The 21246-nt window shown below is 45.9% G+C and overlaps 1 protein-coding gene across 3 annotated transcripts in view; it reads left to right on the top strand.

Moving 5' to 3' along the window:
• Window positions 1-20838, top strand: part of IFT43 (intraflagellar transport 43) — a 44979-nt gene extending 24141 nt beyond the window's left edge. For 2 of the 3 annotated variants that reach the window (XM_014941604.1, XM_014941605.1), the window contains 6 exons: window positions 4648-4680; window positions 5184-5230; window positions 17642-17714; window positions 19104-19179; window positions 19528-19590; window positions 20498-20746. In XM_014941604.1, the coding sequence (XP_014797090.1) occupies window positions 4648-4680; window positions 5184-5230; window positions 17642-17714; window positions 19104-19179; window positions 19528-19590; window positions 20498-20608 (403 nt within the window). In that variant the 3' untranslated portion in view covers window positions 20609-20746. Of the gene's footprint in view, window positions 1-4647; window positions 4681-5183; window positions 5231-17641; window positions 17715-19103; window positions 19180-19527; window positions 19591-20497 lie in introns of all 3 variants that reach the window. The other variant, XM_014941603.1, reaches the window with a different exon arrangement.
• Window positions 20839-21246: the final 408 nt, after the last annotated feature.

Below are 21246 nucleotides of genomic sequence, written 5' to 3'. Positions count from 1 at the left end.
GTGCCGGCCGGTCCGGGGCCCCGCAGCGCCGGCTCGGCGGCACTGAGCCCCCCGCCAACGGGGCGGAGCGGGGACGGGGGGGTCCGCTCGGGAGAGCAAAGCGGCCCCGGTGGAGAGGTGCCGGGCGAGGGGGGCTGCCCGCCCGCCCTCCCAGCCCTCTCTCTTCCTCGGCTGCCGTCCCCATCGCGCTAGACCGGGCATTCCTGTTCGTTTTATCCAGCCACCGTAATTGCTTCCCTTTTCCTCAGCTGCGGTGCCCGCCCTCGCACCTCCCTGTGCCCGCAGAAAGGACCCTCGGGTCTTGCACACTCACCTCCTGGCACCTGGCTGGGGCTGGGCGCAGGACGCGAGTGTGTACAGAGCTCTCCTGAGCTGTGGACATTAAAAGATTTCAAGGACAATTCCCCCCATTCATCCCAGTTATGTCCCCTGCTAAAATAGGTTAACGGTGTCTAATTAACCACTGCACATTGTCATGCTGCATAAAGATAGCATCCTGACCGTTCTCTGAGCCCTGCTACTTTATCTCCATTTAGATCTCCATGGTAGTCCATTAAATGAGAAAGAAACAGTTTAAGAGAGATGATGTCTACATTAGAACTGCCTTTCACCCTTCAGCACAGAAGTTGCAGGCAGCTCAGCTGTACATCAGGGGTGGGGGATGAGGGGGGAAAGCCTCGGTTTTGAGGTTTAGCCCCCTCTCATTAATGTGGAGGGAGGATTCCTGCTGGCCAGAACCGAGCAAAGACAACACTCAAGAGTGAGATCAGGTCTTTATCCTCTGCCCTGGTACACACAGCCAAGAGAGAAACAGGTATTCTGTTCTAGGAGTGACAGAACATGGGGTTACATGAGGTCTGTTGGGGTCTTCCACCTGGTTTCTCAGCTATTCAACACCCTGAAATGGAGAGGGGGTCAGCAGCTGGCCAAAGGTGGAATACTCTGGGATTTTGGACATGTTTGATAGCACAGATAGCCTTGCAGTGAGGGGGAATTTTAAACGGAGCTGTCCAGGTGATGGGCTGGTCCTTGTTCTTTGGTCCTCCAGCTGCAATGGGCCTGTCAGAAGACACGAAAAAACAGAGGTGTCGCAGTCTCACAAGGCTGGTGTGGCTGGTGTATAATACAGCAAACTGAATGCATTTCTGAGTGCTGGTCCCAGGATTGTATTGTTTGCCCTTACCCGATGAGTGTATCTATAGTATATACACAATTGTTCGCTTTCGAGGTACTTGTTGCTGCCCTCCTTGGGCCGTGTCTCCTGCTGGAGCAAACAGATCAGGGCAGTGCACTTCTTGTTGCTGTGAACGTGAGAAAAGAGTAGGACATCTGACTGTGCCGGCTTGAGTTTACTGTCTGGTTTCTTCCATGTCTGCTTTCACTCACCACTAGAAAGCTGTGACCTTGTGGTGAATGAAGAGGATGCTGTGTATCCAGGCCTGATATTCCTGAAGGGTGGAATATTGGTGCATCTCAATGTGATGCAATTGACATTGATAAGCTGAGCCAGTTCTCAGGATGGGGTACTCCATGATAACTTCATGAAGAATGCCTGTGGGGCTTTCCTTAGCACCTGGAGAAAAAGGAGACAAGCAGCGACTGGTTCTGCAGGTATCTCCATGTTGGTGGTTTTTTGTTTTTTGGGGCTTTTTTTTTGTGGTTGGACTCGATGATCTCAAAGGTCCCTTCCAACCATGAATATTCTGTGATTCTGTATAGCTTAGCCCTCGACTGAGCTTATAGAATGTACAGGGTTAGAGGTAGGGCACCTTTCAAGGATCTATTAATGACTCTTTTCCCTTTCTGCCTTGAAATAGGGACCCAGGGCAAAGCTTGTCTTCTGTCTCTGGGTCACTTTGTTAGGTAGGTTTAGGTAATGTAGTTGGGCCAAAAAGCAAAACATTAGTCAGGAACAAAACAAAAATATTTTGTGATTATTTTTTTTTCCAACATGAAACAAGGAATGTAAAAGTAATTTGGCATCAAACAAAAGGAAAGGAACCCTTTGGGTTCAAGGCTCCATTAAAAAGAAAGGAAATAGTGGACTGGTTAGTATCTAGTATCACTAGTTTAGTGAGGATGTTCCTTGTTTGTTGTGTGGGTGTCTATTTTTGTCAGTTAGGTTGATGGTTGGACAAGATGATCTTTAAGGTCCCTTCCAACCTAGAAGATTCTGTGATTCTGTGATTCTTTATCTAGTAGCTCAGTCATTAAAGCTACGGGGAGTATAAAAGCATGTAACTCCTTCCCATAGTCCAGAAGTTTTGTACTGTACTTCCCAGATAGTTCTCTACCTATGAGCTTATCAACTGGTTTGAAATGCCGGTCTCATCAAACAGTGCTATTCCAAATCATGTGTTGATAAACATGCCTCGTGCCTGTAAGCAGGTGTCTCACCTAAACAGAACAACAGTCATTTCTAGCTCCTGCTCTGGTGCCATTGGTGTTTAAATGCTCTGTATAAACCATAGCACTGTCAGCATGAGTGACTGGCATCACCCACTGCCACCTTCAGACCCTGTGGCACTGGGACTAGGGTGTTCCCCTGGGTAGGGGTGACAGTGGGGCTTTAGCTTGCCCTAGAGAGAAGAGGGAACTGTCTTCTTTGACAGGAGAGTATTCTAACATCTGGGCTATGGGTCACATTCTCCCATCCTGGTCTATGAATTTTTGCCCCAAATTACTTTTTCCAATATGATGCAGCTATTTCATAATGAAGTATTTGCTTATTGCCCTGAATAAGACATTTTCTAACATAACTAGGAGAAGTTTGGAAAGCTTTAAGTCTGGGAACACGAGTGAAGTAGTCTCTGCCTCTAAGACTAACATATGACTGAGTTCCCTGTGGGCCATGTGGATATCTGTCATGACAGGGAGCTCAGGAAAAAGAAACAGAAATTGCTTACAGGGATAGCAGGAGTGACCCTCTCCTGGGAAGTATAAACATGTGGAGTGTTTCAGTCCTGCCTGGGGATAGGAGATGAGCAAAGATGTAAAGAGTGTGTGTACTGAGGAAAAGAGAGTGTTATTTGGAGCTGGACAATTACCCAAAGTTACTGGATTGTGCTAAGAAGATGTTAGATTGAACCTCCAGGAAATCATCTCACTGTGCAAGGCTGTGCAAAGCCATCGTTTGGGATGTTTCAGCTCAAGTGAAGGCAAGGCTCTGAAGAGAAGGTGTGGGAAGCAGTTCTGTGAAGGCAGAAGGGAGGGATAAGATAGGATAAATCTTGCATCATCCGTCTTCTTAGACTCTAAACTGCAGTGGGAGCTGGTGATGGGCTCTCTGGAGCCACCCCTTTCTTTGTATCAGGGGGTTCACAAAAAGAGCTTTGCACTACCACTAGGAAGAGGGATGGAGCTGGACAATTACTCCTCACTGAAAGAGTTCTTTCCTAAATTCCATGGCTCCATTGCATTTCTGTCTCTTGTGATGAACAGAAGGGTGCAGGTATAGCTGAAAGCCCAGATGCAGATGTCACCTACACAGCTGCAGTTCTGATCATAGCAGTGGATATCACTAGGATCAGATCATGGATTCAGTGCAATCTTTAGCTTCTTACAGATTGCAAACTCCAGGGAAAGCAGTGGAGACAAGGAGCTTTCTTCTCACAGCTAGACATCCTCTGTGCCCTGCACCTTGCTCTTAGTAGAGTAGGTTATTCACAGGAGAACTAGATGAGGACTATGGCCTGCTAGAACAGAGAGCAGATGAGGAGAAACCTGTCCCATCTCATGGAAGTGCTTTGAAAGGAGCAGTGAAAGGCAATGAAACAACTAGTCTCACATTTTGGTGTGTCCTGGGACAGCGCGTGTAGTAGGGGAGAGCCCCATGTATTCCTTATCGTAGCACCCTGACTTCAAGGGAGGGGAGAATATTTATTCTCAACGCATAGAGATGAAACTTCACTCTGCAAAATGGCCAAAGCAATCAGCGAGTGATGGAGTATCTGCTAAAAAGAAACCTGGCATTTAATTAACTTTTCAAAGTGCTGGTTCAGCAACCTCCATGTTTTACATTTTGAATATTGAACAAGCGTCCCTAATCGGGACTGAATTACTTCTGGGCTTGCTGGGGTGGAGAGCAAGGGAGCTGCCATTTGCCAGTGCCTCCCCCCCACGTTATTATTATGAACTCCTGTTAACTCAGCCAGATCAACCCTGATTTACTGCAGCAACAGCATGTCTGACCTGAACTTGGCTAGCTCAGGTGGGGCTCCTAACCTACAAAGGCAACCAGATCATCTTTGTGCATGACCAGGGGCAGGAAGGACCTGTTGATCTCTCAGGGGTAGGTAGACAAAATATAGCATCTTCTTCACTCCTCAATGTGCCAACCTCTCTACTCAGGTAAGGCAAACTTTACCTGCAGCTGATGGCAGAGGGGATGAAAAAGTATCTGAGAAGCTGAAAAATCAGGGAATATAGCTCTTGCTGAGTCTGGACATGGCTGTCTTTTGGGACCCAAATGGTTCTGTTTTGGTCTGATGCGCTCAGGGACTTTGTGATAGACTGGTTTAATGGTCACTCAGAACTCTAAATAGGTGCAATGTGCTATATTGGACCTGGTGTAGGAACTGTTTTGGACAATAATGTGATATAGGGAAAGATGCCTTTTCTAAGCATAACCCTTTCATTGTCTTGCAGGTCAGGAAGAAAACATGCAGAAGAAGTAGAAGAGTAAGTTTCCATTCCTCCACATTTTTTACATCTGTTCTCATGGAAAAGGGACATGTGACTCTAAGCACCAGTACATCAAGATCTGGAACTTGGGAAGGGTGCAGAGTTTGGCATGAATTCATGTCATGTGTCCTGAACTGGGACAGGACAACAGCTGGTCATGCTGTTCCCTGGATATGGAGTAGATGATGGCTCTGTCAATCCCATGTGACAGAAAGAAGGAAAAGTAGAAAGCATCTGCTTTCCTGCCAGACCCACCCCAGCCCTACTGCTTGCAGCCTGGGGGTTTATCGCAGGTACAAGGCATCTTGTTTAAGCACTCTAAGCTGAGATTTCTGCTGAGTCCAGCAATGAGTGCTGTGGAAGAAGGTCAGTCTGCAGGCTAAGTGTAACTGGGAACTGTCCTCTTGACAGGCCATGAGGCTTGTGGGGAGGAAGGGGACAGAACAAGATGCTTTTCTGGGCTTGCAATTGAAATTCTTTCTTCCTTTGTTTTGCTGCAGCCATCGTCTCAGACAGCAGAGCTTGGAGGCATCAGATGATGGAGGAGGTAAGGTGTCACCTACTTGACTGCAAGAAGTGCATTCATGTGTGTCTGGGGGTTCTCCAGTAGAGTGAGCAGAGGCATCTTGTATGAAATTGCAAGGAAATGAACGACCCTGGGGGTAAACAAATGCGGGAGGTGCTTACATCTCCCCAGCTGCTGAGTGAGGTAGAGACAGGAGAGGAGATGGAGAAGAGAACCTGTAGTCTGACTCTGGCTCTTCATTAACATAGAATGATAAAGCACCTTTGGGAAGAAGGAAAGTGTTGAGGTCACGCTTTCTCTGTGATTACTTTCAAATGGAGAATAGTGGACTGGGGCAAAAAGAGAGCTAAAAGAGCAATAAAAGGTTAAGAGCAGGGAAAGAAATTGCTGCTGTCCCCTAGTTTAGTTGATAGTATGCTCTGCTTAAAGCCTTCCTCATGTTTTATGGTAACATCCTTGTCTTGTTCCCATCTGGACAAGTGTCTGCACTGCTCTCCTGGGATCTCTGTCATGAGGGAATTCTTAATTTAAAAAATCCACTTGCCCTAACTCAAGATCATACATGATAAGCTAAACATAGGCACTGGTGGGTCGTCCCGTCCCATCCCATCCCATCCCTGTACAGGCTGTTGTAAAATCTACTGGACTCCTGACTTAGCACAGGTTTTCTTTATAGTGTATATCACTTGCTATTCTAGGACTGGATGAGCCAAGGGAAATATCAGGAAAAATCCACAATATGTATTTTGAGACGAGCACTAGAGAACTGTGGGAAATTCGTTTAAGTCTCTAGGAGCTACCTCAGTTTTCAAGGGCTAAGAATTTTATGCAGTGTGTAAAAGTTGCATCTGTAAAATATCAGCAAGCATGAGAAGAATTATCAGGAGTCACAAAGGATCAGACATCAGTGTGGTTAATGAGATTAAATTAAGACTTATTTGGGTCTTCCAGACAGATTAAGCATTGCAACATATGACTGCCAGAAGTGGCACCTTTATAGCATTGGCATCTTCAGAAAAGACTTAATTTTCCCCCTGGGAAGTTTCTTGGGCTTCTTAAATTTCAGCGTATGTCACTGAGGCTGATAGTCTGTTCTGAACAGCTCTTTGACTGTTGCATATGTGCTGTCCTTCTTGTAGAACCTTGGTCTTGTATTCAGAGTATAATAACTGTCTTTGCTAACCAGGCATAAAAATGCTTGTCGCATGTTTGCAGTATGTGACTTTTAGTGCCCCAAGACCTTGAGTAATAAATACAGAATAGAATTGATACAGAATGTGGTATGAAGACATGGCAAGTCCTAATATACTTCACTTATTTGTCTGTGCCTAACCTATAGTTAACAGTTGAATTTGGATTGTTTGCAAACCAGAGTTCATTTTTGGATTAAAACTTAAATGTTAGAAGAAAGATCCCACTAATTTGATTATGATTTCTACCCAGGCATTTTCTGGTACATTCAGATACACTGGGCTGTGGATCCAATTTGCATATGGAAAATCTCTAAATGAATGAGTGCATTGCGTGCTTGTGGTCCTATTTCTACAGGGAGATTAAGCAAGCTATTCTGGGAGAGGAGTTTTCCATGTGGGCTCAGCAATTGCAGTGAAGAAGAGTGACATATAAACAAACTCCAGTACCTGCATAAAATGACTTTTTTGAATAAGAGGAGAGATACAAATAACTGCCCGGTGTAGAAGGCAGGGAATAGCACTCTGTGGCTGAGCAGTAAGTTGAGCTGTATCGGCCTCCCGTTCTCACAGGACTGCACTTGGGCTTGTGTTGTTAACTCTAACAGTAAAGCTCAGATTCTAAACACACAAAAATGAAGACATTGGTGTATGGATCCCCAAGGATGGGTCACGGTTATTTTGTGCTGCATAATGTGTTAGCTTGTACACCTTAATATGAACAGGCGCAGTTGCATAATGATTGCTGCTGTCAACCAATGCATTTGGATCGCCTTCCTTTAACCTATTGGAAAGCTTAGCTGTACCATTCCATTAACATTGTTTGTCCCCCATCCAACCTTTTCATTAGAAGAATGAAGGACAAAACTATATGCCCTTAAAAAAGGTAATATTGTGTACTTGAAATGTGCTAGGTTGTGATCGTTTATACAGCTCTTACACCCAGATGCTCAGAATTTGGAGTCCATTGGAGGAAGTGTTAAAAAAGCATAGGGCCCAGAGAGAGGCCAGTTTGGCATGTGGAGGGTAGAGGGAAGGCTGTACAGCCAAGTGGATACTTTTGCGCTTGATAAGCCTTGTAGTTTCAGAAATAAAAGTAGAATTATCTCAGTGCTCTTAGCCATTCACCCTGTGCATGAAATAGTGTTTGAATCCTCATCTCCGTGGGGGTTTGGGAGAGAAGGACAATCGCTTCTCAGGCTGTGTGGAAAGACTGAAGTAATATGGGAGGTTGTGGGTGAGTGGGCCAGACAGGGACATAGATGGAACTATCTGCAATTTCAGCCATTCCTTACAGTGGCACAGGGAAACCCAGAAGGTGCAAGTCATCCATACTGCACAATACAAACCATTGAAATACCACCAGTGAAGTACCTTGAAGTACCAAGTTGTGCTGAGAATCCATTTTCTCTAATCCATACTTCTCCTTCATAGATGCTAGTCCAGGACAAGAGGAGCCAGTTTTGAGTCATAGGAAAGCAAAGACACGTGTTTGACTAAAAGCACCAGTCCTGTAAAACTCGAGGCTGGAAAGACTGTTTTGAAAAATTGCAGTGTCTCTCCAGAAACAGCTCTGGAGTGTCTAGTTGACGGATATTGGGGTTTCCTACAGCACCCTCTGTGAGCTTAGTGACCATCCTCCTGAACACACGCTGGCACATGCTGGTACACAGGCATAGCAAATGGATAACGCCCCTTTGCTAGGTAGATGTGTGTCCAGCTGAACCTTGTCGGGGGGGCCCAGCTCCTCTGCATGGTGGGAAAACGTGCTGCTTTAGCTGGATTTAATGCATTACAACTTGAGGAATAATACACCTTCACAAGCAACAAAAAAGCGTTTAATTCCTAATGGACAGGCCTAGTCGAGTCACTTTTGGCCAGGGGCAATTGGGGGCTTAATGCTGTGTATGTAGCAATCTGGGCAATCTAAGAGAGAGGAGTTTAAGGGTAATTGCTCAATTTTCTGTCCATGTCAACAGGGGAAATGGGCAGCATTGACTGAGCTCTGTATGGCAGGGAAACTGCATGAGATGGGAGATGTGAGACTATCAGTGGAATTTAAAAAGTGCTATCTGCAGAGCACCGCTTCCTTTTCTGTAGCAGCCAAGAGCATCTCCCAAGTGCAGACTATTCTTTGTCATCAGGTGGGAGGGAAGACAGAACAACCAAGTTCACATTGAAAGGCTTTCCCCTCCCTTCACTCCTTTCTCCATTGGGGCAGTAGAGTCTCTGCTTCGACTTTGCTTGGATATTTCATTTGGCTTTACTCTGCTTTGTGTGTCTCTTCCTGGCATGCAGCTATAAAGGGCTGTTTCCTGTTGGGGTGAAAAATGCTGGCATTCCCCCACACCCCTGTCAGCAAACTGCTTTGCCCTTTTGGCTAAAGGTTTCTTTGTTGTTCCTTTCTTGTTCACCAGCTCTGCACTGTTGAGTTGCACTCCCCCAGGTGCCTGTCTCCTCACTACATTGCCCTTGGATTTTTCTCCCCAGCACTCTGCGGGTCTTGTTAGCTAAGGTTGTCATCTCTCTCCCAGCTATCGTTCTCCCATAGGCTATTGCCCCATCTTTGGAAGTCCCTTCCCCCTCTTCTCTCTGTTACCCTTGGGATGCATAGCTCCTAGAACAGGGCTCTTCTTGGATGATTGGGATGTGTTGTGCGATTCTCTGTCTGCAGGAACAACAGCTTGTTATTTTAAAGCAGATAGTGTGTGTGAATGAGACAGATGATTGAAATGAAAGCCTGACTATGCTACACAGACAACGCAAACCTGACCTGCAGGTGAGGAAAGCTGCCAGGAGACAGTCACTAGATCTGTGCCCTCAAGGCAAAACCCCTTCCTGCCTGCTGGGAAGCCTCCTCGAGGAGGCAGAGCTGACGATTAGACCTATCTATACAATGTCAAACCTCTAGAAGGACTTCTTACCCTTCTGGCGTGTGCCAGCAGCTCCTTTGCATTTGAACAGGAGGGGAGTCCAGGCTCTGTGCACAGTAGACAAGTGGGCATATGCCATGGTCCCCACATCCTTCTGGGGAGTGATGTCTGTCTGTCAGGTGGGAGACGGCTCTCACAGGATATCTAGCACCTGAAATTCACAGCTGTAATATCAAACACCTCTTCAGCTGCATGTGAATACTCACCAATGATGAAATTACCCCAGACAGAGCTGAGAATAGAGTGAGCTATTGTTGATAAAGTTTGCTAGTTGCTTCCTTGATGAGCTGCTGTTTTTACAAAACACATTAAGTGCTGGGTGGATTCCCGGGGCTGTGATCTGCCAGGGCGGCTGCAGTCGCCAAGCGTGAGTGTGAATGTGCAGTAACAGGGAGATGGCTAGTGGGTACTGCATAGGCTCAGGAGGCTGTGGTGGAGTGGTTTGAAGAGAGCCAAATGGACAGAAGGTTCTGAGCGTCAGTGAAATGGAGTGAAAAACATGGTGTTTTGGAAGTGGTATGACTGGGCTGAAGAGAGGGGCAGGAGGGAGCAGAGAATATGTTCCAAAAGAGATGTCTGAAGTCCTGTTTGAAACAGCAGACCACTGACCAAGGGGCAGTAGGCAGCTTAATTGCAAGGGAGCACACAGAGCTTCTTGGGGGCTGAAAATGATGGTCTGGGTAAGCATCTTCCATCACTAAATTCTGCGATACGGTAGGTACACAGTCATATCGGGTCTGTGATTGCTTAGTCCATAAGTGTAGTTGACGGACTAGGTTTACCTAAAATACCCTTTAAGAAAAAGCTCTTGAAAGATGATTACAGAATTGAGACACCATCATTTAAAACTGCCTGAGGCAAACTCCTTTGAAAATTGCAGCAGTGGAGGGACAGAGAGAGAACCGCATAGCCCTTGATTGTAGTGTCGTTCCCTCAGGACCCGTCCCCCCTCCCCCTCAGTTTCTCATCTGATATGAGAGAAAGCAGCAGTAAGATTCCTCATCTGTCTTATGAAAATCCGATTCTGAGTGGCTCTGATCAAACCCGTCTGGCTGTCAGCAGAGGTGGCCTTGTGTGGAGGGAGGGAGGCTTCTGAGGAGATGCTGGATGTGGAAGTGTCATGGGTGCTGCCGATCAAAGAGGCATTTTTTAATAAATATATATAAGAAAAAATAAAAAACCTAAGGATTTAGCATAAAAGAAATGTAGTTTGTCTTGTTTTTCCAGCGTAACACGAAGAGGATGAAATAGAATCAGACACGCCTGCTCCCGAACATACTTCCACAGGAGCATCCTGAGAAGCTGCTTTCCCTGCCACAGTAACGCTCTAATACAAAATCACTCACCTCCAGCATTGTTGGGGAAGGTTTTGTGTTTCTGAGTTCACCAGACCCTCCCTGGGCAACTCATGGCTTCTCATCTGCTGCCCCACCACCTTCCGAGTATGTTTCAGCAGGGGAATACTGCAAAGGAACAGGGAACAGCCTTTGAAAAGAGGAAAACAGATGTTACTGGGAAGGAGGGCAGGCACAGTGCTCTGTCAGGGGGCTGCTGGTGAGGCTTGGAGATGTGTTACTGCTCTAAATGCTGGTAACCTCAGGAGTGTAGTCAGGTCCTGAGCCTGGCCTCCAGTCTCTCTTGTCTTCTGCTGATGGTGAACAAACCTATGCATTAAGAAATTCCTCATCTTTAAAGCCATCAGTGTCTGCTCTTCTTGCACAATACAAGGCATGGATTACTGCCTGTCGAAGCCCTGCACTGAGCGCAGCTCCTCGCCTGACAGTGCTGTTCTGTGCCCTCTCGTCATACTTCCCAGGGGTTGAAACTGGGCAGAGGCTTTGTGTCAGTAGAAGCCTTGGGAAGTAGCAAATATGCCTGATGCTTGTCCCCAGCAAGCTCTCAGGGGAGGAAGAAGCCATGCCACACCAAGTGGTCTGTGAAAGCACAGCACTATGGAAGCAAGTAGAGTGTCTCATGGACCACCCATCCTCCCATCCATCTACCTGACAGTATATCAGAGGTTGGTGGCTGAAGAAAAAATTATTTTGTCTGATGCAAGGCAAAGGCATAATCTTTTAAGGGTCAGTGCTGAGTCTGTTGCATGACCTCCCCTAGATCCTGTGAATCCTCTGGCACCCACTCCCTGGGTGACTTTTCCCATCACTTTACCCAGGTTGTGCTGTTACCGTTCTCTTCTCAAAAGGGTGCCTTGGGACATGGGACCCTGGGGTTATCTTCTGCTTGTCTCAGCTTTTAAGGCAGTGCCCTATTAGCTGCGGTACTGCTTGCTTTTCACTCTACTGTTTTCATCTCCCTGCTGGCTGATCAGGCAGGTATGCTGTTCCATATTGGCCTACTACTAGGGCAATTTCAGTCAGGGAGAGGCATCCCTATGAAATTAATGTCCAAGCATCCAAAGAAGTGTTCTTTATCCTCTACATTTGCCTGCTGCTCTCCTGAGAAAGCTTCCAAGAGGCTTGAAGCTTGTTTGTGTGTTCAGCAGAAGCTGTCTGTGTCCCTTGTTCCTTATGGTTTTTTGAAGATTTTTTTTTTGCCTGTTGCTTTCCGCTTTTTTCTTTTCTTTTTTTTAATTCTCCATTTTTCCACTTAGAAAAATTATTTATTGCATTGAGATGCACTAATTAAAGCCATTTTCTGGTATTTGGTTACTGAAGTGTTTGATGTCTCTCTGACAAGACCATGAAATGCATGGAGTGTCCACAGGGACAGAATTTGCTGAACACGGTGCTTTGTAAATGAGGGGACACAGTGTCGCAGCAGCTCATGAATATGAAACGCCCATGATGCTACCTCAGTGGACTTGGGAACACAGATGAATCCTGTCATGTGCTAAATGAGACCAATTTCTTTCACTTAACTTCATCTTCAATCAGACCTTCTTCCATTTGCCTGTTTAAAATTCCCCAAACGTGATGCAGAAGGTAACAGCATTCAGTAAAACAAAGTTTTGCAGCAGCAGAGATATTGTAATTATTTCAGTTTTACATTTTATAAGCAAGCAACTTAAACTAAAGTTAGTTTCATTCTTATGCCTGCTGCGTGGCAGGGGACTGCCAGGAGCTGCTGCTCTCCTTGTGTTCCCTGGCTCTGGTGGTGTGTGGACAGGGAGGGCAGCACGGTCCTCTCTGCAGGAGCGTCCATTCTGAACTGGGCTTTGAAACGCTCACCCACTTGAGGGAAGCAAATCAGACTACGTGAGATGGAGTAATTTTGGAGGGCATCAGGGTGTTGGCTTGGGAGATTCTTAAGCAGCTCAGAGAGAAAGTGGCAACCCCACTGCTGGCTAACTGCAGGCCTGACCTGGGACATGGTTTCTAGACCCAGCTCTGCCACTGATTTATTGCCTGACCTTGAACAGATTCTGTCTGTTTCCACTTACGTGCTATCTTGTATCTAACAGAGAACTTAATTCCTTGGGGCTGGGACCAGGTCTTACTGTGAGCTTGCAGGATTTTAAGGGTCCCAGCCTGCAGGTGTTGCTACTAAACCAAAAATCAGCTCTAGGTGGGAGGGGAAGTACAACTCACCAACTGGCAGGAGCGACTGGGTATTAAAGTGGTGCTGGTTCTTCCACTGCCTGCTTGTTGCTTTCTGTGGTTGTCTTCCTCGGCTGTTAGTAAGTTATTTGCTATGGGGTAAAAAAGGCGATGGTTGCTGCGTGTACTCTTAATATGAACACATAAAACCCTCCTTTGTTTATGACTTAAAAAGCTGCTGTTCCTTTCTTACTCTTCGGCTGTTTGCATGTAGCAGGTCACTCTCTATCTCTCCCCTCTATCTTTTCCTCCTGCCATCCACACGCTTCTGCCTTATGCTATTGGTGTCTTGCCATAATTTAGGTACAAAGTCTTTTTTTTTGGTAGCACCTACTTCAGTCCAGCTATTGTAATAAAAGTTCTATTCTTACTAATATGCTGGGATTTTTATCTTCTGAGGCAATCAGTTTGGTGCAATACATTATAACTCCTCTGCTAGCCAGCATTTGGTACTGGTGTCTCCTACCCCACCATAACTTCTGCATGGATACACTCATTTTGGTTTCGTTCTTTGTTAGCTCTTGTTCACCATCATCTGGGAGATGGAGGGGAGTTTGCACTAGTCGCTTAGCATTTGGTACTCGCTCAGTTTTTCAATCTCTTACCGTAAGGTGTTTCTAAAGCCAATATCTTGTTTCTTTATGGCTGAGAAATCCATGGGGAAAGGCTTTGTGTTATTCTGTTCCCATATTTTGTGCCACAAAGAGAAGCCTCATCATTCCTCTTTAATGTCACTGTATGCACTGAGTTTTTATGTTTCCCTCTCCATTTTCTGTTGCGTGCACTCATTTCTTCTGCTTGTAAAACCCCACCTAACATGTGTATACCTATTCTCCCCTCCCTTCAGCTAAAATGAAAGCAGGATGCACTGTGGGAATGTTAATTGTCATAAGAAATGGAGAATCAAAGGAGTTTTGTCTGGGGGATGCTGTTTGAGGGAGGTGGTGTAGGTAACAGTACCTTTCAGCACAGCGTTCAGAGGCCAGCTGGGAGACCAAGGGTGGTAAGATGGTTTGTACTCAATTTGTTTCTCTTTTTAATACTTTTTTACCGGTAACTCAACTTTTATTCTAATGTTTCTTACTCTTAGTATCATATCAGTTTGTTCTGATTTCAAAGTCTGCAAGAAAGTGAGAGGAAAACCAGCTGAAGCTGTAAGATTGATTTTCCTGTTGTTTCTGAGATTTGCCTACAGTTTTGATTAAGATCAGTTGTTATTAAAGACTATGGAAGCTACTCTCTCCTCCAAAATGCAGCTGAGTAATGCGACCTCCCCCCAGCCCAATCTAGAGCTAGACTGCAGAGAATCACTCCTTGTTTCCAGGTTTTGAAGCTACCCCTTCTTCTCAGCTGCAAAACATCTTCTTGTTGTAATGCACAAGCCATTTGTTCACTTCATTGCTGTGACCAGGTATCTGTGAAGGCGTTTCGTTCTGCATACAGGCAGCTCCTTAGCACGTATGTACATTGTGCAGCCATGTCTAAGTTTACCTACACGGGCACTGAATTCAGCCTGGACAGTAAAGGATGTGTCAAGATTCTGTACGGAAACCACAGGTTTGTCAGTGTGATGGAAAATGATCTGAAACCCTCACACTGAACAGGAGGGAAAAAAGCAGGTCACAGAACAAGGTACAGAGAGTGTGAGTTTGTCACGTAACCTTGTTGTTGGAAAAAGCTGTAGGAGTGCTGCAGTGTGAGACTGGGAGGACATGGTCCTGTGGACATTTCTGCATGTACTAATGTTATATATAAGTAACTCAACTGCAGCTAATGGGGACGTTAAAAGTAAAGTATATGCCTACGCTCTTGCAGCCCATGTGCTTCTTCCCCCCTGCAGCTGACTTAGTGCCATGACCTGGCTGTGTTACCAGAGCTTACTGGAAAAAAAGTTGTGAGTCCTAAGAAGAGCAACAAAAAACATAAGGGGGCTTGAGACTGAGTGAGGGGAAAGGTTGGCTCCTTGGTGATAAAGTGAGAACTGAGACACTTTGCAAACTGTACAGAGAGAGAAGGGAGAGGGGTTGTGGAGAGGTGGCACCATGAGAATTGGCAGAGGGAGAAGGAAATTATGAGTAACAAGTGAAATAAAGACCCAAATATTTCATGGCTGATTTGCCACTGATAGCAGTTAGCCTGGGGAGCCGATGTTTTCTTATAATTTGCGATGTGTTTGTTCTGTTTCCTGTCAGTCTCTGACAGTCCTAAAGGGCATTGCTTCTGCCTGGAAATGGACAAATCATCCGTACTTTGCAGTAAGAACAAGCATGCACTGGCCTTTGTTGGAGGGGCTGGCAGGAGCCCCCAGAGCGTTTCCAGCTCTTCTCTCTGAAATATTTTCAAAGTGTCTATAGAATATGGGAGCCTTGAATTTCTTTCAGAAAGAATTTCTATGTGATTGCCTGGATTTTGCTAATACAGAACAGAGGTAGTGCTCTGCAAGGAGTTTGGGAATCTCCCCATGGAATTCAATGGCAATGAGATAAAATCAGCACTGGAGAATCCAGGAGTCTTCTGGAACATGCAAAATGGAAAGGACATCAGTGATCTGGGTCTCAGGTTTACAGTTTTTCTCTAGTGCAAAAAAAAAATCAACAAAAATTAAAGGGAACCTGGAAGAGGAGACCCCAGAAATGGCTGCCAAAATGAGCACTGAGTGAAGAAATTCATTTTGCTGCAAGCACTTTCCACATTTGTGCTGTCAAGAGAGTATAAGGATCTGACCTTCTTCTGCTACAGGGAATGCTGCTCCATGGGCGAGGCAGGTAGTTCTTCATTTAGTTGTGTTTGCTGAGCAACATTGATAGTCTTCTGCTGAAAAGGATAAATTAGCTTAAGAGAGATTGGACTGCTTCTCATTCCTATGCTCCTTTGGCTGGACTGAACAAGACACCTCTGCACAGTGCTTTATTCCTCCCTTTGGACCAGTCTAACCAGTGTGTACCCTCCTTGGTCTTTGTTGCTTTTATACAGGGACTTTTTCCCACATTGTCACTGAGCAGCTGCCTCCACAGGTCAATCTGACCATGGAGATGCTTTTGCCCTGTAACTGCATTTTGCTACAAGTTTTACCAAGAGCTGGGAGCACCTCCCGGGAAGAGCCAGGGATAGTAGCTTCTACTGTGTATTGTCCCTACAAGCAGAGGAAGAAAAGATCTGCCCCAAATGCCCATCAAGGCACTGGTGAGGGGTTGCTTGCCGTGCCTCCTCTGTCTGAGGGACAGCCTGGGGGCCTGTTGCTGCCATTTCCCTTTAAATGTCTTTGGGAAGTTTGCTGTAGTCGGAGAGCTGCTCTGCAGGACGTGCTCCTTGGGCGGCTGGGGAGCTAGAAGGCACAGCCCTGCTGAGGCCGGCCGAGCTGTCACTGCCTTTCACCGTGGCCGGGCTCTCGCGGCAGCCCCTGTCCTGCTCAGCCTTCCACCAGGCAGCCAATTACCGAGAAATCCCACTGTGTGGCTGGCTCTGAACGGCCACCGCGCCAAGGCCTGGGCTGACCCATGTCCTGCCACAGCTGGGCGAGGGCTGCCTCCCAGCCGGCGAGCTGGAGGGATGCGCGGGGATGTTCAGCAGGAGAGGGGAGCTGAGGGCCTGTGAAGCTCTGACAGGCGGCCGGACATGGGGCTTTTCAGGAAGACCCTGCCTGGAGCTCTTGAACATCTCTCCAGCTCCTGAATATTCATCTCAGCCTGGGCTGCAGAACGGGGCAAAGCCAGGCCAGGTGGCTGTTGCCGCCCAGCAGTAGCACAGCCGTGCTGCCCAAAGAGCTGGGAGCAGTCTGCTCGCTGTGGGGGTGAAACCTCTTCCCAGAGCCAAAGCACTAGCGTCTCCACGGTCTGAGAGCTCAGGGTCTCTGGGACTTCAATCAGCCCTCTGTTGACTTGAATCTTTAGTGCTGGTGTACTCTGCCCTTGCTTTGTGCCTCCAGTTAACCTCTTCCTCTCTCTGTTTTTGCTCAGTCTCCATCTGTTATAGGACTATGTCAATCAAAAAGCATGCAATGCTTTTGGGGCCTTGCTCCTATAGCAGGATTCAGCGTGCACCCAGTTTTTCTTCCTTACCCCCATTCTTTTGTCTCTAGTGTCCTTTTTAGGTGGAGTAGCCATAGTCCTTGGCTGGGAGGACCCAGTGACCCAGACATTGGCCATTCCAGGGTCACACTGGAAATCACGAAAAGGTTTATGACATTACAGCTAGGTGCATCTTCCCCAGTCTTTGTGTCTGGTAGACCACCAGCATATCCTTCCTCAGGTGTCAGGAAGGTCACAGGACTCTGTGCCGGCTGAGACCCAGCCAGCAGCTCCTTCAGCATGTAGTCTTACTTGGCTTCTCTCAGTTTCTGCTCCACGTTTCATTTCTAACAGAGTCTAGGTGACTGGTGGCTGAGCTGAGCACATGATAACACATACGAAGCAAATTCTTGCCAGTCTTAGGATGACGGCAAGTAGGCAGCGGGGTTCAGTGCAGCTGGCTTCTTTCAGTTTCACGGTTGTGTTCAAATGCATGGTCCATGGTATGGAGTCCTACCCAGCCCAAATCTGCTCCTCTTGCGAGATTTCTTTTGACCCCAAGCTTCAAAGCTTTATTGTCTTGTTTTAATATTGAACAATATATTTTTAATCATTGCCAAATAACTGTCTTGTGTTTTCTAATAAGAAACAGGTTGTTTCATATCTGTGAAGCAAGGTGTCTTGTCTCTAGTGAGAGAAGAGCATAACACTCCCCACTTACTGCTCCTGCTTTCTCTCGTTGCAGACATTCCCGTGATCCCTGACTTGGAGGAACTCCAGGAGGAAGATCTGGCCACGCAAGTGGCAGCTCCTCCCAGGTAAGAGCTCTGCCAGGTGTTCTTGAGGCTCTCATCAGCAGTGCGAAACGGCTGGTGAAATTAAACTCCATCTTATCTCGTGCTCTCTGGCCATCAGTGGCAGTGGCATTCAGCAGGGTTTGATGCTGTGTATTGTGGCAGTGGGGCTACAAGCTGAACAGTGTGAACTGCTTGTTTCCTGTTATGCAGTAATTGCTTTTTCTGTGTATTTTCTCTATATATACAAAAATTACATTAAAGTAGCATGTTTGATGTTGCAAAATCAAATTCTCAAAAGTTAGGAATTGCTTGATTTAAAGTTGCCTTTATAACCTCAGATGCCTCCAGTACACATCTATTATCACACAGACTTTGATTATGCATGGTCATAGGCTGCTTTGCCCTCCACAAGATACCCTTCTTACTCAACTGTCTAGTTAATTTGCAGAGTACACTCCTGGTGTTTGTAGGTGTCTTGGGGTTAACTCAAGGGAGCCCAGCAACTTTTTAAATATGAAAGATTTGGGGGTTTTATCTTAAATGTATCAGTAAAGTCTTCTTTCCCCTGTTGTGGGCCTATTGCCAAGATCACAGACTGGGATTTCTAGTGACCCTTATTTGGAGGGGTGGGATATTTTGCTCCTGATCACAGATGCCTCTCTCACAAGTATGAAGTAGGTATTGTAATTAAATAGCTGTTATAAATGACACTTTATAGTAGAAAATTTAAAATTACTTTGCCTCTCACCAGAGTTCATGTTTGTGATTTCTCTCTTTTTTTTATAATCCCATCTGCTACTCCTGTATGCATAGTCTCCCTGCAGTAGAAAAGACAAGTGATTTTAATGGACAAACACAAACAGCAATTAAATTAATACAGGTCTTTTCTATAGTATCGCATCACCTGCGAAGGGAAGCACGGCACAACAGTCTGTTACGCCCCTACCCCGTGTTTGTCTTTGCAGGCTACATTGTAAGAAATTGTATTTGATAACTGTCACCCAGCTCAGACATGGCAATCACAAGATCCCTACTATTCTGTAGCATGTGTGGTGGGGGCTCTCGCAGCCTGCTGGGGCTATTCCAACGTTCACTATGTTCCTGTTTTCTTTCTAGCTCTTGCAGCTAGTCTGTGGATCTTCTCTCTGGCATGCTGGCCTCTCTGGCAGAGTCTGTGGTCACTTCACGTCCTATTTTTATGCATGTGCACAACTTGGCATGCAGATTTGTCAATGATTGTTCATTCGCTGAATGAGATTTGCTTCTATCTGGGGACACCCATCTTGAGAGTCCACATAGGTGATGTAGACACTTGAGATGGGTGTCGTCAGATTCCTGTTCATGCCACCCTTCTCCTCAGATGTGCTTCCATGCTTACCCAGGCTTGTTCTTTGACCATTTTGATTGCAGTGTGCAGGTGAACCGAGTGCTGACCTACCATGACCTGGACAAAGATCTTATGAAATATGCCGCCTTTCAGACTCTGGTAAGTGGATGTTGCTCTGGGGTGACCGATGTGACTCCCTGTCCTTTCAGGCTCCCGTCATCCTCCACAGTGGTATTCAGCTGCATAAAATATACAGCCCTATCATCCAAACAACTTCCAGTCTGTTTTCAAGTCTTTTCCTCTCTGGAGTGTGACTTTCATGCTTGTTTGTGCCTGTAGATAGTGTGGGTATGGTATCTGCTGCTCAGATGAGGCTCCTGCTGTTGTCCTGGGCAAAGTATATATCCCTTATGAAGCAAATGTGCCTATCTCAGCAAGATTTACCTAGTGAAAAGATGATGTCCACTTTCTCACTGTCTGTAAGACTGTGGCTATGTGTGTTCATAGGATGGAGAGGTTGACCTGAAGCTTCTCACCAAAGTTTTGGCTCCAGAGCATGAACTACGAGAGGTGAGTTTTTCCTTTTGTGGGAGTACCAACAAGGCAAAAGCTTCTTATGTGTCTCAGACTATATTTGGAAAGCAAGCCTCTGTCAGTGGGGTGGATGAAGAGGAGCCTGTGAAGAGGAGCTTGTCCAAGAGGGTGGAAATCTGATTCCCCCAGCAGATTATTTTAAAGAGATATAGGGCTTTCTCAATGATTGGCCCCTTCAGTATGAAAGAGCTAGTAAGGAAAATATGAAGGGCCTGGTGCTGTCACAGATCCCTGCAGAAATAGTGCTCTGTGTCTTGTCTTTTTGGTAGCCACCGTGAGCTCCAGATAGTTCCTCAGGGCGGTACAGAGGGACAAAGGCAGAAGCATTTGGAGCCTGGGCAGGGGAATGGGTTAAAGTGGGACAGAACAATCTCAATACAACTGAGGGGCAGGAGCTCAGGACTTGCTGCAAAGGATTTCTGCAGCTCAGAATTGCAATTGCAATATATATTTGCAGGAAACGGTAACATTACTTCTAAGCCAATGTCCTTCAAAGCCTTGTCCTGCTGGAGAATCTTGCTATATAATTTTGGGGAGCAGTGCAGGTGCTGGGAGGAAGTGTAGAAGGGTTGAAGATTTTTATGGCTCCTTCTTACACCCTGTCTGGGAGTATCTAAGATTAACAAGTATCAAAAAACCTATCTTTTATGAAATTTTGGAACATGAATAATTCTGTCAAATTCTTTAAATTGTAGCAGGAATTCACATTTCATTCTGGCTAGGATTTCTATTCTAGCCAACTGAATCTGGGACTTCCCTGGCAGGGGCAGTTGCCATTTAGTTTCTCTTCTTTGCTGTTCATCTTGAGTATGTGGCATTGATCAGAGACCTTTGGGTGTCACCAGTTAACATTTCAGCATGTTTGTCTTTTTCCTCTTGGTAGGATGATGTCAGCTGGAATTGGGACCATCTCTTCACAGAGGTGTCCTCAGAGCTAGTGACTGAATGGGACCTGGGGCAATCTGAGAGAGAGGACCATCTCAGTCTGCCCTAGAACACTGGCACGCCAGACATCTCATACATGAATCCCCTGTAAATAGTTTAGCACTTTATTTTCTATTCACTTCTTTGTATTTGAGAATTTATTTCAGACCTGAAAATAAATAGGATCTTGCTTCATGGGAAAACTGGCTTGGGAGAAGTTTCGGGTATTTTTTATTAAAAAAACTTTGTTCTCAAAAGAGATGTAAGAATTCTAAACACAATAAAAGATTTACTTATTTACTTATGAATAGTCACTTCCACCCACTAGCACCTTTACAGATAACTGCAATGGTTGATCTTTCCACTACTGAAATGCAGCCTCTCTGGGGTGGACCATCTTACAATGGAGTGTGGTTTTCACTGGTGGCTATCCAAGAAGCTTAGGCTGATAAGATGTGTTTGCCTAGGACAACAAGACTATGAGTTGTCAGAATAGCCCTTTTAGGTTTCGTCCAGCAGCCTCCAACCATCCCCTGCTAGTTTAAGCTCTCTTCTGGAATATTACCTCTGCATTGACTCAGAGGAAGCAGCCTCACCTATTAAACTGCCAACACCACTTCTTACAACACCTCTTTTTCCCCCTGAGGTGTCCCAGATATGTTCTGACCAGGCCTAACCCCGCTTAGCTTTTGCAGTCAGATGAGATCA

The sequence above is a fragment of the Calidris pugnax genome, unplaced genomic scaffold, assembly GCF_001431845.1.
Source record: "Calidris pugnax isolate Ruff unplaced genomic scaffold, ASM143184v1 scaffold56, whole genome shotgun sequence".
Lineage (NCBI taxonomy): Eukaryota > Metazoa > Chordata > Aves > Charadriiformes > Scolopacidae > Calidris > Calidris pugnax.
Note: the sequence above shows the minus strand (reverse complement) of the source record. Positions and strands in the feature narration are given on the sequence as shown.